Below are 17,771 nucleotides of genomic sequence, written 5' to 3'. Positions count from 1 at the left end.
CTACTGCTATTGACGTTCGCTCTATCTGGACATCTTCCTAAGCTGTTTTGTCATTTGTCACCTCTTAAATAAAAACGAGGAGGAGGGAGGGAGTTGTCAGCGATAAGACTTAATGATACCAACCACATTGATGGTTTTATACGAGCTTGAGGGATCCTCTTATGGATCACCTGAGCGATTTTACCCGGCGTATTTCTATTTTTGCCTCTAAGAAGCACGCTACAGGAGACCCATTCTGCAACCTCTAACATGCATTCGCTCATAACTGTGGTCAATTTACTGCAAATCTACTGAAAGCAGGCTTTTGGTTTAACACCTTTTAAACAAATGTATTTGAAGAGCCCACTCCACAGGCTCTCGTCAAAAGCTACTATTTTGCCCAACTTACCCTCAACGCTTCACTTCTTGGCTACAAATTGGTGAGATCAACCACATTAGAGCTGTTGCTAATAAAAGGGTTTATACTTTGCCATTTTTTTTAATTTGTAGTACAGTAAACGCTTCCCTAACATGGATTTCTACAAACACAGTCGCACAGGCGCAGATTTTCTCCCCATGAGGTGGAAGACAGATTTTTTTTTCCTTTTTCCTCCCTCCCTCTTCCCATCCATCCCTCCCTCCCTCACCATGGCTCCTGCAGAGAGGCTATTATTGCAGCTAATTATCTACAAATAGGCCCAATATGACAAACACAGACCCTGTACCAGTGCTGGCTAAGCGCAGGAATCAGTCTGAGTGGAAATAAAAGAATGAAAAGGAGGCGAGGAGAGGCAGACAAAGAACAGGACAAAAGTCACGGCGAAGAGAGGGAGGGGGGGAGAAAAAAAAAAGAAGAGAATCAGAGATAATTGAGAAGAACGTGATAAAGACACAATGCTAATAAGATGAGAGAAAATGTGGCGCTAAAAAAGATACAAGTAGGAGGCAGATGGGCGAATAAAGGCAGTGACACCAAAAAGGAGACGGCGTAGACGCGACTAACACGGGAAAATGATCTTGTCTATACAGTGTGTGACGGTTGTTGCCATTGGCAACTGTCCTGCGATGCACAGGCCACATCCATTTAGCTCCCAGCATGCCTCATGATCAGGGCAGCTCAGGGGTCTAAGGCTGTCTGTCTCATTTCCATAGAAAAACTCATTTACCAGGCAAGCATGCAGGGCTATGATGCATCAATGGATGCTTGATTAGATCCTTACCGCTGATACATATGAATATTTATCAGTGTTGAATGAATACACATTTACTCTCCTTTCATCTGGATCATCCTGAGTGTCCTCCTGCTCTCCTCTTAATTTTTTCCCAATGAATATGTCACACAGGAGCATCAGGGCCCCCGCCGACAAAAGTGACAGCACTCAAGATAATCTGGTTATTGTTTCCCCTCCGCGGTGATGATCAACACTTTACTTTAAGTTCCACAAAACGCATCAGGCTTTTTTTTTTTTTTTGTGTCTTGTTGTGTTTTATTTGCCATGGTGACAACAGCTCTTAGCGACCTAAAGGAAATGAATGCAGGGGACGGTAATCAAAGTGGTGCACTTAAAAAAAAGGACGTGTGTTTGGAATTCATTGCTGCTGCAGATTAGTGTTTGGCTGCACAACTGAAGCTGCAGGTGTGATGCGAATGCCAAGACGGAGTTATTCCCGTCCCACGAGCCCGAACACACAATCACAAGCACATCCGCTATCGCTTGTTTCTTTCTTTTTACACACACACACACACACACAGCTGAACAACAGATATTTTTAGAGGGTATAACTTACATCACTAACTCCGGCCTCCACTATCTTCAGGCCTGTCTCCTTCTCCAGCTGCTGCTTCTGTTGGACTGTACGGGGAGACAAAAAGCAGAGGAGGAGGTGTTGAGTACGAGCAGTGGGTGACAAAGTAGCAGATTTTTCAGTTTCTGAGGCAGAACAAGTGGTCAGTGAGACTGAGAATGATGCAATGGATGTAACAGCATGAGTCAGATGTCAAACTGGTCATAGAAAATGACCGGCCCACACACACACACACACACTTACACAGAAATACTTCATCAAGGGACGAAGCAAAAGAGTCTTCAGGGTAAGACGGCGAGCAGTTCACCAGCTGACAGGAGTCTGTCTGACTGACTTGGAGGAATGTTTTGTTGTGTGGTTAGTGCAACTATAATAAGTGTAACTTCAGCAATGCTGCTAAATGTACTAAATGCTACCAGCAGCATGTTAAATACAAGTGCTGACGTGGTGATATTTGAGCTGGCTGAACAGGTAGGTAGGTAGATGAACTGTACATGATCGGGTTAATTCACACTTCAAAATATAATATTCTCAGTAAGAGTACATTCAAACAGGTTTGTGGGTGAGTTGGGCTCCCGAGGGTGTGTTTAACTGCTGTGAAACAATCAGGAACCGGCGTTATCGATGCCGGTGCTCGCTCACTCTTATTTACTGTCTATGTCACTCGACCGTTTTCTTTCTCAAACTATCGGACACAAACCAAATTAAACTTCTTCGTGTCTCTGTTTCGCAGGGTAAATTGCGAGCCAGACACAGATTTAGAAGCTGGGTACATGAAATAATCAAATCCGCAACGGGTAGAGTATCAGAGTTTAGGCCATGAATCCACCTGGATAGTCTCAGTTTCAGAGACACTTCAGGCTGACTGTGGAGGATTGATCGTCTGATTGGTGGCTATAATGTGATGTCAGGCTGTGTTTTTCTCCAAAAGTTGGCCAGACTCAACTTCTCCACCCCTGAGAAAACACCAAAACACATTACCCTAATTCAAATGAATGGAAAAACCTGAGTTTCCACCACAGCACCAGATCCTTTCTGAACGTTCCCTTACATTTAGCGAGCAGGTGGTCGCAGTGAGCAGTTGCACGGGAGATGACTTTACTAGAAGCCTTTCTTCAATGTCTATTTTTGTAACTGTCTTGGCTCCGATGTGTAGTTAGATTTTTGAGGTGCTAGAAGTATAAATTAAGCTTCATGAGATTCTCCATCTTAGTTTGGCAATCCAGCCAATAAATGTTGACATATTTGACACATTGGGCTCAAATAGTTCAGTTTGGATGAAAAGTGGTGGACCGGCTGATATCTATAGAGCCATGGATGGTTTAAAATATAAAACAGCAAGAAGAAACTTTACAGTTTTCCTCACACACGTTGAATCAGATCGACTAAAGATTGCGAGAAAGCAGATGAAGTGCTTGTAGATTCACAGCACACAATAACTTGAGCTCCCGCCTTTGTTCTCGCAGTAATTAATACACCACCCGAGTTTGATCCTCAGATCTATTGATCTAATCAAATATGGCATGCTATTTCCAAAGCTTTGTTCACGAAAGATATTCTCATGCAAATCAAACCCAAAGTGAGGCAATGTTAAATATCCATCGTTCAAGATCACACATCTCGCCGACTCTTTTTCCCTCTCCTGTCCTTAATGCGCCTTCCTCACTTTGATGAAGACATTTATATTGAAAAACAAAATCAAAGGGGCCTTAATAGATTATGCCAAATTATAGAGTGAAACGAAAAAATGGAGCATAATTTTAATTGAGTTTGTTAGCATGTGAATGTGATTGGTAATGGGGGGGGGGAGGAGAAAAAAAAGTGAGAGTTGAAGAGAGAAAGAGAAAGAGAGCAGGTCCTTTAAATCCCATTTCCCCAGATGAAGGCTATGCAAATGACCCTGAAGAGCTGAACCCCACCTCACACTCCAAATTCGGCAAGGGCCTGTTTAATTAGTATTTTAATCTATCCCGATGATTCCACTCAGTCCACAATGTATGCAGCATTCCATCTAATTAAGCACGCTACTTTTAGGATAATCATCCATCTCCCTCGCTCTTCCTCTCTCAACCCCTTTTTCTCTTTCTGGTTATTAAGGATCCTGCAAACATTGATCATCCTATCATCTCATCAACACGGCGGCAAAAAAAAAAAAAAAAAAAAAGGGAGGACATCTTATATTCAGGTGTCAGCTGAAGGATGGAAGATGAGGGGAGGTGGCGACAGAGCTGGAAAAGGTCAGATATACATTCAAAGTCTCTAAATTAGAGTCAAAGTAGAAGACAAGAGAAGAAAAAGAAAATCTGTCATTAGCGAGAGCAGAAAAGTCTTCAACTGGCATGTCTCATTTCATGTTGCCACCCCTGTATTTAGTCAGACATATTGCCTCTCCATAGATAGCTACAGTACCTGCATGGTCCTGCTATTTAGGGAAGGGGGTAATGAGCGAGGTAATTGGGCCCAGCTGGATGAGGTCGTAGGTGGTGGGGGGAGGCGAAGCTGCTAAAAGGTCACACAACGTTTTGGTCCTAATGAGGACCCCTCTGGGGGTCGCAACACATCATGAGTCAAACTACGACAGATTAGCCTGAAATCAACGCACACGTGACAGCGGCTGCGGATCCGGTTTTGACTGACAAGCTGACATTAACCGTCTTATGGTGAAACCAAAGGAGCCTGAAGGTCAGTATTTACTCGTGAATCAAAGCTGAGGACTCTCCAATCAACCTGAGGGAAAGGACGGTCCCACAACAGCCACTTTAAATGTAAATACAATGTACTTGCAGAGCTCATTAGCCAGTAACTGGATGGATCTGGGCTGAAGAGAGAATCCAGCCAATGGATTGCTTGTTCTGTCACTGACTGTACAGATAACAGCCTACAGCATCTCTTTTTGGTCACCCCTTATATTAACCTCCCACTGGAGCTCACTCTCTCACCCCCCACCCCTCTCACAGACGCGCACACAGATTCTGTAAGCTTCAAATTAGCCACCAAATACTCCTGACAGACTGTGGAAAAGAGATGTCAGGTCTCATTTCAGAGAGGCTCCTCCAGCCATTTTAATGGGCATTGTCTGAGTCTATCTAGTCTGATCTCTAATATCGAGATCTGATCCCTGCTACTCATTTGATCTTTGCGGGTTTTCCGAGTCATATTGAGCCATATCATCAGATGATCAGACAGCAAAAAAAAAAAAAAAAGGCACAGAGAAAGGGCTTTTTCATGTGTGTGAAATGTGCTTCATTTTCTATTGAAAATACAGACATGCACACGTTTTATTGGAGAATATAAAATAGATAATTGCCCGGGACTCTTCAGCATAAATTCAGTAAAAGTGGCTGATTAGTATTTTGTGAATAAAAGGCCTTAAGCTGGACAACAATGTCTCTTGTGTACAATTAGATGAACAAAAACATTATAATTAAATCTCTTATATAAACTCCGTTATAAGTAAAAAATACCATTTATGGCCTTTATCTTTTCACCAAGAGCTATTCAGTGAATTTATGTTTCATCTATAGAGTAGTTTTGACTGTTAGTGGCGGAGTCCGCCATTAACGCATTGGATTTGAGGACATGAGGGCTCCACAGGAAACACTAATGTTTTTAATTTAATCTCACTGATATCAGTCTCACTTTTTACTGCTCACACTGTGTCAGAGTTGCGTTACTGCTAATGCAAACAGAACATTTTACGACCGCTCCTACTTCACATTGAACTAACTTTTATTGTGAAGCAGTCACAGGAAACACAATGTATTTATCACAGATCAAAGATGTGTCTTGTACAATTTTCTGCATTTTTTCATCAGCTGATTATTTTCAATCTTTGCAACAGAGGAAGACGAGCATCCACATCGACTTTGAACTGTGCAGCAGCATATTAATAGGTTAATTTATGCTTCATTAAAAGAACAGGAGGAGTTTGTAGGAGCCGACGTGGAAGTGCCAAGAACTGCAGTTCCTCAAACGTCCACTTGAGGCTGGCTACAGAATGTGTCAGTCTCCATAAGTCCCAATGTTAAAATGTCCAACTTCACAGCAGAAATAAACATCTTTACAGCCTGGTACAAAAAACTGTTTTGGTCTCCATAGCCAATTTCCCCGTTCATGACAACTGTACTGAGTCTGAATCTGTATATAACTCACCTGTGAAAATTATATTAAGATGTTAAGTTATGCAGAATTACCAACGTGGTCGCTTTGATTGACAGGTGGATTGTTTGAGCACCAAGGCGTCATTTAGCCGACCTAAGAACCTGCGATGTCTTTGCCGATTTTAGATTAGCTGGGAGGCGGAAGAAGCAGGACACCCAAGATGGTAGAAAGCTATGAATGACATCACGCATACGGTGTCCATTCTTTATACTGTGAGTGTTTTCTGTAATGAACCGCACTCATTATTATCACCAGTAACCACAGGTGTCTCCGAATCAAACTCAGAACTGGAACTTTACGAGCTGTAACTTTAAATTAGATGTTCAATGTAGACTCACTTTTGAAGTACATTAGAAGTGCATTAAGGAATGCGCTTTGATTTAAACCGCGATCGCTGTGTCTCATCAGAAAAAAATCAGCCAGGTGGAAAGGAAAGGAACAGAAGAACACTTCAGAAAACTCTTGGAGGACTTGTGAGGAGAGGAAGGGAAAAGGCCATTTCAATCATCAATCTAAAGAACGATTCAAAACATCTCTGACATGAACGCTAATGAACGGAAAATACAGCAAAAACACGCGCACGCACATTTAAAGCTTGATTTTATGTGACCTTTAAATTGCTCTGTAGCATATGCGCCGAACACAAATTATCTTGTGGTGAGATATAATTTGATTAAAACGTTGCTTTTCTCCGCCATATGCTGCAAACTGAGGCAATTGTGCACTCCTCATCATAGATTCTAATAGCAATTCAGAAATGATTATCATGAAGTCATCAGAGCTTAAAGTCATGAATATATATATTCATTTTTCTGATATACGACAGGGTTGTTATTGTTAGAAGCAATATAAATTCAGCATCGGGAGACAAATCACCGACTGTAGGCTGTAAGTATTTTGTATTTCAACGCGGCACAGCAGCCAGCGCCGTCACATGATCGTAATGTTGCCTCTTTGGCCAAATGGGGGTATATAGTTGACAAAATGCATATTTCACCACCCTCTGATTGATCTGTTAATATTGAATAACATCCACATCCATTCCATCTATCTCCCCCGCCCTCCCTCCTCTGTTCCTCAGGTCGTCTATTCACCACTTCCATCTCTCCATCCGTCACTCCAACCAAACAAAATGAAAGTGTTTATTGCGGAGGAGGGCTGACGCTCACGCCTCTCCACAGCCGTTAGCCTTATCAGCAGGCAATCGCTCCGATATTAAAGCTGCCATTCCGCCCATCACTTTTCCCTTGCACATATGATGGCTGTCTCTACCTATCAGAGTGGAGAGGAGAAGAGCAGGAGGAGGAGGTGGAGGAGGACGGATGAGGAGGGAAGGGGGAGAGGGAGACGCACCTGATCCCCCTGACAGATAAGATGCACGGCGGCTCGTTTTTCAGTCAAAATCCTAGTCGGGAAACAAAAACAATAATATTCCTTCATAGCTCGGAGTATGAGGAACCACAGCGCTGACTTCCGAGCGGCAGCGTATTCATTAGATGTATGATATATATAACATGTATGTGACCCCCTTTTACATCCGACTCCTGCACGTCGATGCTTATCAAAATGTAAATCAGTCCACAGGTATTGCCGTCGTGATTTTATATGGCTTATTTGTTCATCGCTTCTTGTATAGCTGCTCATCACAGAGGAGGATATTCTACCGGAGACACAAACACACTAATATGAAACAGCTTTCACATGAGCTCTGATGTTTTACGGTAAGGATAAACATAAATAACTTAATATATACGACTATCTGACCCGAAAATCCCACAGACCTACTCGTCTCTTCTGTCTCTCCTTGTTCATGTGTATCATTTGTTATTCTGCTCCTCCTGGCTTATATAAATCTAGACACCAAATCAAAGGACCCGCACCTCTGAGAAAACCTACAAATGAAACAGAGAAGACAAGGTGGAGCTAAGCCGGTGGAGAATAAAAGAGCGTGAATGTAAAAAGAACATTTACTTTAACATCCAATAACATCAATATGTGTTCATATTGAATCAAGATATGACTCTTGTAACACTGTGTCCAAAAAAAACATCAATTTCTTATTATATTTATTATTTATCAGTTTATATACTTTGATTCATTTGTCATTTTTTTTAACCAAATAACACCAAATAAAATAAGAAAATATAGAGAGATCCAAAGCTTCTCAAATATGTTTGTTTTATTCAAGTGGCTGTGAAATGAAACCAATAACTGCAGTTCCTCAAACGTCCACTTGAGGCTGGCTACAGAACGAGTCAGTCTCCATAAGTCCCCATGTTAAAATGTCCAACTTCACAGCAGAAATAAACATGTTTACAGCCTGGTACAAAAAACTGTTTTGGTCTAATTTACTTATTCATGACAACTGTACTGAGTCTGAATTTATATATAACTCACCTGTTCAAATCATATTAAGGCTTAAAGTTATGAATAATTAACAGTGTGGACACTTTGATTGACAGGTAGATTATTTGAGCACCTTATTGGCTCACCTCGATCGACCTCTTTGCCAAATTTTTTATTAGAGAGGCTCTTTGGAAAATTCTAGGTGACGTCACGGATATGACATCCACTCTTTATACTGTCAGTGGTTTTATTGGTAAATTCTATAACTTTGAGTTTCAATTGTTGTTGATTTTTTGATAAAACAAACAATTGTGATTGTGCATTTTATATTTATAATAGTGTCACTATTTTCTGACACTTTATAAACTAAACAATTATTCAGTAAATCAAATATTTAAGAGAAAAGTATCAAAACACACATTAAGAAATGTTGCTTTTAAAGGTTCAAAGATTAAAATCAAATATACAAAATAACAATTGTCTTGTGATTTCAGCACAACAGCACTGTGGCTCTCTATCCACTCACAAATCTCATAATTAAACATCATTTAATATAATAGTGAAAGTTAATCCCTTAAAGGTAAATACAGAGTTACAATTAGCCAAAAACAAACCATCTTCTTTCTCTCTGGGTACCCAACATGATGATAGCGATGACATCATTATGCTCTAATGTCCAATCAGCGGTGCCAATCATATACCACCACGTCTGTCACATGGTCGGACCATGCTGTGAACAGCAGGAGGTCCTGGCTGGCTCACTGTTTATCCACCCTGATCGATCGTTTCCTGTGGATAAGCCAACAGTGCTCCCAAACAAACCAACTGCTGTTATTTAGCCTAAATCAACACACCAAAAAACCTTCGCTATTTCTAACTGAATACGCTTAACTCTCCTCCAAAATACGGCGTTTCACCGAAGCAAAGACGCCAAAACCGATTGACACGTTACAGACGATATGAAAAGACAACGCGGTGGACGACGAGGACGAGAGATGCTGCCTGGATTCAGCTCCTGTAATGGCTGTAGTCGTGCAATCAGCATGCGCCTTGTGTCCGCTGCAGACGCTGCCGCGGCCTTTGGTATCAAACACATTACAGGCCTCTTCCTCTTTCAAACAGAACCCACATGACACATTTATAATTGCATCCTCCCTTATTAGAGGCCTCTTTCAAAGATGGCTGAATAATACACCTGGATGAGTCTCAAACACACAAACACGAGCTCAGACACGCAAACAGACACACACACACACACACACATAATATCTGTTTCTTTGGCGCCTGGTTGATTAATAGATTGTGGCTGCTCTGACACTCTGTGTAGAATAGGCATTTTGCCTTTGATAGGTGCTGACACCAATTCTTCACGGACTGCAGGAGATCGGAGGAGGGAGGGAGGGGGGCCGACAGAAGCAGCACCGGCAAATGACTTGGATGGCAGGCGAACCTCCAGATGTGGTAGAAACCGCACGGATGTCGCTCCGCATTCTCACCGGGACACGTTTACATCGTCTGCACTCTGACAATCCGCAGATGTGTGTGTGTGTGTGTGTGTGTGACATATGCGACGTGAATCACATGTGACAATCAGTCATAAAGAACGGACAGGTTTGAAGATTACAGTGAGTGATGAGGTAAACAATGCACATCTGAAACAATCATGGACATCAGAAGTCCGGCATGCTGCTGGGTGACCTTTTCCAATACCACAACAGAACATTCATTGCAGTCTGCTGGGGGGGGAACTTCAACAAGTGAAACGTCTTCATGCATCCTCTATGAAATATGTGCACGATGTGTGATACTACATGATGCATGGTGAAAAACATTACTCAGAGGTCTCTCCTTGGGTAAAAATTTACATCCAAACGATGTAAGATTGTTGCTCTCTGTAAGAGATTTCTTCCCCTGGATGTGTGTGACGCAAGATGAAAACATCTGGAAGTCTTGCCACCGTCTGAACGGAGCCTACTGGGGGAAAAGCTTATTGGAGGAAGAGATGGTGAAGCTGACACACACACACACACTGCTTCCCCACTGAGGGAACTCTGACAGAGGCAGCCCTACCTGTCACTGTGGCAGCAATTATCCTGCAGGCTCTCTCTACGGACCGTCTCCTGCAGGTCTCCACATTACTAACCACATCACTGAGCACACACATACTGAGTATGCACACTGACACACAGGGGGGGCACACTGCAGTACACACACACATACTGTACATATTCATAGACACACACTCTCACACGCACGCACACACACATATGGCTGCAGACGCCCCGGTTGTGCTTTTCATCCACAATTCGCGCTCCATAAGCTAATGGCTCGAACGAATCGTAATGATGTGTTGGTGCAGACATCCTGCTAAAGCCAGGAGAAACACACATCATTACGTGGATGTGAGTGTTCATGCAAGCGTGCACACACACACACACACACCTCTTCTGTTATAGATAAATGCATTATCATAGACGAGGCTGCAAATACACACACTAGAAAACCTAAATAAATCAATAAATATGCTAAAGATGTCATGAGGCAGAGTTTGGAAACGCAGCGGGGCATCAACATAAAACCAGAATGTGAGCTCCAGTGAGTCAAAAGATAATAAGTCCTGGATATTGGAAGGACAGGGTGTCCATTTTGGTTGCAGGGAGGTCTTCCTGAGGAAGGAATTGATCTGTTTCATGCTGGTTCACTGGAGCTTGGATCCAGGACCAGGAGTCTGAGTCTCAGGAACAGGTTGATTGTTGGCAGAGCTGTGAAGGGTGATTTCAGAGAAAGGAAAAAAAAAAACGAACCCAATGTGACCTCATTAACGTAGATTTGTTCCGACTGTCATTAAGAATCACAAACGCCATCACTCAAGTCGGGAATATGAGGGAGCGGATGAGACGGGGGGTGAAGTAAGCAGGGGTGAGTGCTCTGACAGCAATCAAATGGATATGATCTGAAAACATAAAACAATCTATAGATATCAGAGAACATCTATACATGCAGTTTAACCAAGGACACAGATTTGGATTTGTGCTAGAAGACAATTACTACCATGACACCCCCATAACATGATCTCCAGCTGTTAAACTAAGGCAAGAGGTCAGGGTTTGTTCTTCTTTAATGATTTCCTTCAATGAAAATGTAACATTTATATGATCTGAACAATCCAATAAGTGCTGCACTCGAGTAGGCTGACAAAAAAAATCAGCTTTAATTATGAATAATACAAGAGATATTTATAACTTCTTAAATTGCTGCACATATAGTGCCAGTAAATCAATATATAACAACATAAAACTGGATTTATCTATGTACCAGAAAACACAATCATTTAAAGTTGATCTTTTAATAGAATTACATTTCTTTTGTTTGTCGGGATCAGTTTATTAGATTAGTCTCTATTTCTTGAGGAATAATTACTGACTCGTTATTTTAGTTGAGACTTTGTATTTAAAGAAATGTTTAAGAGATGTCTGTGAAGTGAAGCCAATGCTGAACTGCAGTTCCTCAAACGTCCATTTGAGGCTGGCTACAGAACGAGTCAGTCCCCATAATGTTAAAATGTCCAACTTCACAGCCGAAATAAACATGTTTACAGCCTGGTACAAAAAACTGTTTTGGTACTAAGGGTGAATTTTTATATAACTCACCTGTTCAGATCATATTAAGGCTTAAAGTTGCAGAATTAACCTCTGGGTGACGTCACGGATACGGCTTCTTTGTACCGTCAGTGTTTAAAACATGTACGATGCACTATGTTCGCGCTCTCTGTCCTATCGTTTGTCTGTATCTCTACTGTGACCTGTCTAAAGAAGACGTTATTTTGTCATGAACACTTCTTCTTGAGGCATCAATTAATTATTTTTTTTGCCAATCAGATGTCAGAAAATAAAGAGATACGTCGACTCAGGCGCACAGGTGACGTCTTCAAATTGATTGATTTGCCCGAACATCCAATTTATTATCACATAAGACAAAGACAAGCAGGAAATGCTCACAACTGAGAAGCTGCGATCAGGATATCACGTCAATAGAGCTTTTAATTAACGGGTTAGTTGTTTCAGCGCTCAACTATTTTTTGTTAATTTCTGTCTTTATTTCATGATACTGGTCTGCACTGAGGAAAAGATGCCACCATTTTCTAACGCACCCCAAAACAACAATCCAAAATGGATCCCAGATCTACAATGTGCTGAACTCTTAATGTAGTCCTGACAGAGTTCATCAAAATCTGAAAGATACGTTGATAACAAAGCTCCATTTTTCAGCCTCCAGATTCGAGCTAATGCACTCTCTGAGCGTCTGGATTACATTTCTGAGGCCGAGGTATTCAAATGCTTTCAGCGAGAGGAGCGAACACATTTTCTGTCAGCGGCCTTTGAGTCAATCTCTCTAACCACGTCTGCAGATCTTTCCACAGAGAGAGTGGATGAAGTAACCCAGAGCTCCGTCCTGTCTGCCTCCCCTCTCTCTCTCTCTCTCCGTCTCCGTGAAGCACCCTGACTGCTCCTCAGATCGCAGCGTTAATCTCGCCGTGTTGCTTTCCTGTGTACAGCTGGGAGTGGTGGGTGTAAAATGAAAGTGCAACACAACAGTCTCACGCAGGTGTCAAAATGACAAATATGACATTTCCCTTCTGAGATTTTATTAGTTCTGATATCATTTTGTATTCAGCCCTTGCCTGATGTGTCACTGGGCTCTTATTTTGCTTCAGGACAGAATGTGATAATCTTTATTATACGTCTAAAGCAGAGCAGCTGCGGGTGCAAAGAGAAAAGCACTCAGGATGCAATTCAAAAATCAAAATACACAGTTTGACTGGTGTGTTTGAATCACTCATCTTGCTGCAGAGTTTCTCAAACAATCCCTTTTAAAAAGTGAGGCAGCGATTCGGCGTCACAGCGTGATGATTAAATCTATACACCGCACAAGCGCTGACATACTGTTTTTTTTTTTTTTACAGCATTAATCTCCCAAATAACCGAAGAAATCTCGCTCTATATGTTCGAAACTCTCCCGAGATTCAACTCAAGTAGTTAGAGAGAGAGAGGGGGAAAGACAAGACTGTATAAACACACCTCCCTGTCTTTTTAAGGACACCTGTTGGGCTGCATGGCTCATCTCCTCCTCATTTAGCCGTCTGTCTGGGCTCCGCGGGGCTGATTACCAGGAAGAGCTGATTCCAGTTGCACTGCTTATCAGTCTAATTAGAGCCCCTGGCAGGTGACTTGAAGGAAGTTGTGTGTCTTACGGATGTTCAGTTGCAACGATTTGTACAGGCATGCTTGCTGCTACATGTTACGAGACGAAAAATCCAATAATAAAACGGTAAAATAGAAAGATATGAACCTTTGTGGCTTGAGAATTGTGACAGATCGCTCTTAGTAAAGTTGTTTCAGTGCGGGGGATGTATTTTCAGGGCCTTTCTGGGGATCAGGAGGTGCCTTGAGGAGGTTTAATAGAGTGTTTTGCATCACAAGTCATTTTCAGAGGAAAATTTCAAGTGGTGACAACAAGTCAAGAGAAAAGGCGACATCTTGACTAACATCCTCTGGTAAAAGTATCAAGTGTCAAAAAATGAGAGACAAATTGAGACGGGCTGTGGTTCTGTGGAGAGCGCTTCAATAGATACAGGAGAGAAAATGGAGGATGAAATAAAAGCTCGATTTAAGGCAGAGGGGGAAAAAAAGACAAAAAAGAAGTGAGAGGCAGGGGCGGAAAAATATCGAGGACAGAGAAAGGAAGCTGCAGGAGGCGAACAAGTTTTCCAGGTAGTGTATCAGTCACCGGTAAAAGGTCAGTAGTCTGCTGTTCGCACATCCAGGTGCTAATGTAACACCTCTCACACCTTCCTTGGTTGCCTGTGTTTGGCTGCCTGCAGGTTGGTGGGCAGAGAGACTGTTGTTTGTGCTAGAATAATATGCTGTAATCCCCCGTCTCAGATGTGGCCTTAACACAGGTAATTGGACTTGGAGCGAGGAAGCCTGTGGCTACACACACACACACACACACACACACACAGCTGTGACACACACAAACTGCAGTCTGGTTTTTAAATAAGAATATAATTGCTCATATTTTTGTCAAGTTTAGGATTTTTATCCTGCATGTTGAAGCCAGGTGCACGAGGCTGTGGTAAGAGCTGGTGCACCTGGTAAGAGCTGTGGAAACTCTGTATTTAACGAGTTCGGATGCTGGATTTCTTTTACAAATCAAAGCAAAAATACAAGAACAGAAAGCGTGAAGAATGGATAAAACAGCAGCTGTCTCAATTCAGACACTTTTATGTAGTACACTATATACTTCCAGTACTAATTTCAGCAGGTCTCTTAGCGGAAATGATGATTGAATGTTGAATTGTAACTGTGAGGAGCATTAGAGCCAACATTTGACTGCCAAAATATAAATATGAAACATAAATACAGCTTACATTTGTATATTGCAGTATTGCAGCCACTATTTTCACAATACCGGTGGTCTCTTCTCTTCTGCTAACTTATTGGTGGCCAAAATGGCGACCATAAGTGTCCACGTTCCAACGGAAATGATCCCTAGCAACCCAAGTCAAACTTAAAAGTCAGCTGGCGTCTCCAACCAACATTAACTTAACTAACTAGCTACCAGCTGACGAAATCTGCTAGAGACAACTGACGAAATCAACGAGGCGTGAGAAGCCTGCTTTTGTCATCTCCCTCTGTCTGAAACCAGGTTTTAAATGCCACATTATTATGGCAAATTGTATTATGTAACACTACTCTGCGGGAACAAAAAAACGCTTTAGTGAAAGGTCAATGAAAATACATCTTTGTGGGCACGATTTCATACAAAATAATCCACAATATCTTCAGGCCAGACCTACTTTCATCCTTTTAATCTATGCAAAGATAGCTGCAGGTGTTCAGAGACGCTCACTTTCTATCCCAGATGAATGGTGATCAAACATATATATATATATATATATATATATATTCCTTTCCTTTTTGTCATCCCAAGTCAATCTGAGGTGGATATTGGGAGCTAAATTGGACGCGGGTGTCCCTTAAAGAGAGGTTTGTGATAGTATTGCGTTATCACCTCTACAGAGAGCCCTGAGAGACACGGCACTCCTCTGTTGCAGTTCAGCCTGATGCATACAGGCCACTGACCCATGACAGTCAGCCGGTATCGATTTAAGAGGAGGCAAAAGGACACGTAGAAAAAGAGTGAGAGACAGGGAGGAGGAAAGAAATGAAAAACAGTGAGGAGGCCAGGGAGCAATATTCCTCTTAAAACATATCCATAATTCATCGTCTGTTCTTTCCCTCTTTATTCTATACTTTATTTTTCTTTCAGATGGGTGCATGGAGGGGAAATGTTCATTTTTAAGGGGGGGATTAGCGACGACCTATTTTAAAATACATCCCCTCACACACACACACACACGTACAGTGCTATTGTGAGAGCGAAGGAAATGTGCCCAACAGTAAGCATTTGTCTATCAGAGCCATGATTATTCCACATTTCTTGAAATCTGTAACCCATTATTGGAGGTTTTTATGCTCACAATGTAAAAAAACAAAACAAATGAGACATAATATAGGGGTTACTGCCAAAAACAAATCATTGGTAACGGGATCCTTTAAGCAGTGATGGATGGTTGATGAACTTTCACTCAGTTACAGCATCTTTTAAAAAGGTGTCTTAACCATTAAAAAAAGATCACGCTGAATCCGTTACTTTTACTATAAAAGTTGTCATAATGTTTGCCACAAAATGTAAACACTGTGTTAGCCCTTACCCGCCCTCCAAACAAGATCTGTAGAGGTGTGAAAAACTAATTGCAGCCGCCGCTAATGATTTCCTTTTAAAAGGGCTGAGAGCTCTAAACTTAACAGTATGAACTGTGAGATCGAGATGCCACAATTCAATAGTTGTTTTTTTGTGTACGATTTGCATTCATATTGCACACGTTGGTTCAACTTTTGGTGCTAATCAAGCTGCAACCTCTGTAGCTGTGAAGTGAAAGTCCAAAACTGCAGTTCCTCAAACGTCCACTTGAGGCTGGCTACAGAACGAGTCAGTCTCCATAAGTCTCCATGTTAAAATGTCCAACTTCACAGCAGAAATTAACATATTTACAACAGTTTTGGTCTCAATAGCTAATTTCCCCGTTCATGACAACGAATCTGAATTTTTATAAAACTCGCCTGTTCAAATTATATTAAGGCTTAAATTAAGGCTGTGGCCGCTTTGATTGACAGGTGGGTGCTGTTAAAGGTAGCTTGTTTAAGGAACCAGGCTTCCACATTGACGACGTCTTTGCCTATTTTTAGATTAGCCGGTGGGTGGCAGAGGCATGATTACCAAGACGGTTAGTTCACACCTTCAGAAATCTGTGCGTGACATCACTGGTGCGCTGTCCATTGTTTATACTGTCTGTGGTGCCAATGCAGGAAGTAGTGCGGCCTTCATATAACCATGTTACCTTGCCCACAATCTTTCCCTCACCTTTACCTGCAGTGCAGGTGTACTAAACAGAATTACAAAGATAACAAATGTCCTTGTATCCCCTTGCAACTCTATTATAAAACAGTAGTGTAGTGGTGCTTGGAGAAGTCGGTCTAAAACATCTATGGAGAGTGGACTCTATGATCAAATCAAATCATTCATGCTTAGTTGTAATCATATATACCGAGGTTAAAATGAAGTGGAAATACATGTATGCCAAACAAACATTGAGGATGTCTCATCTGATGAAAGCAAAGAAAGGCAACGAAACACTTCACAGATTTCAGTCCAGGACCTCTCCAGGCCACAGCTGTGCATTATACTGTACTTGTCATTTTGCAATATAGATATCCACCTGCAGAGTTCAGTCACACCAACAGCTTTGCAGTCAGTGGGGGGGGTTCATGCGTTTTGTATGACAAGATGCACAGAAGCTGCATGTAAATACAGCTGTGCCGAGGGCATATCTTGGCATTCACGCTTTTTCTCGTGATGGCCGTTACAGCTCGTTGCAACCGACGCCGAGAGTAAAACGGCAAGTTTATTGGACACTTCTCAGTCAGTTATGGTTAAATGTTTCATGTTTGAGGCGGTGCACGCACTCAAAGGCAACAACAAGCACGTCTTTCTGCAAACCATAACATCTAAATCCACGAGCAGGAGCCAGCAGTTAGTCGCGGCTGTGACTCGCCTTAATTATTGCTTATGCTGAACCACGGGGACGCCACGGGGACGCCACAGTCTGTGTTACAGGTAAAAAATGGGGGACAACAGTGCACAAACAGATATAGAAAGATGCACAAAGGAAGTGAAAATTGAACATCTGTCTTTCTTTTTCTTTTTCTTTTTTTTTTTGCCTTTCAAGCCCGTGCCAAAGAAAAGCTGGTGCTGCACCTGGACATGAATTATAGAGAGGCACTTGGATGGGGAAAGGATGGAAGAAAGAGACACGAGGAAGGATAGGTGAATGAAAATGAGGGGACGGATCGGGT

At 41.9% G+C, this 17,771-nt stretch overlaps 1 protein-coding gene across 1 annotated transcript in view; it reads right to left on the bottom strand.

Annotated features, from left to right (window-relative positions):
• The window catches only part of ptprn2 (protein tyrosine phosphatase receptor type N2), a 131,527-nt gene that overhangs the window by 50,208 nt on the left and 63,548 nt on the right, over window positions 1–17,771 (bottom strand). The window contains exon 11 of the mRNA XM_027274139.1: window positions 1,768–1,832. Within this exon, the coding sequence (XP_027129940.1) occupies window positions 1,768–1,832 (65 nt within the window). The remainder of the gene's footprint in view (window positions 1–1,767; window positions 1,833–17,771) is intronic.

The sequence above is a fragment of the Larimichthys crocea genome, chromosome XXIII (genome assembly GCF_000972845.2).
Source record: "Larimichthys crocea isolate SSNF chromosome XXIII, L_crocea_2.0, whole genome shotgun sequence".
NCBI lineage: Eukaryota > Metazoa > Chordata > Actinopteri > Sciaenidae > Larimichthys > Larimichthys crocea.
The sequence above is the reverse complement of the archived record's forward strand: the minus strand, read 5'-3'. Positions and strand labels throughout refer to the sequence as shown.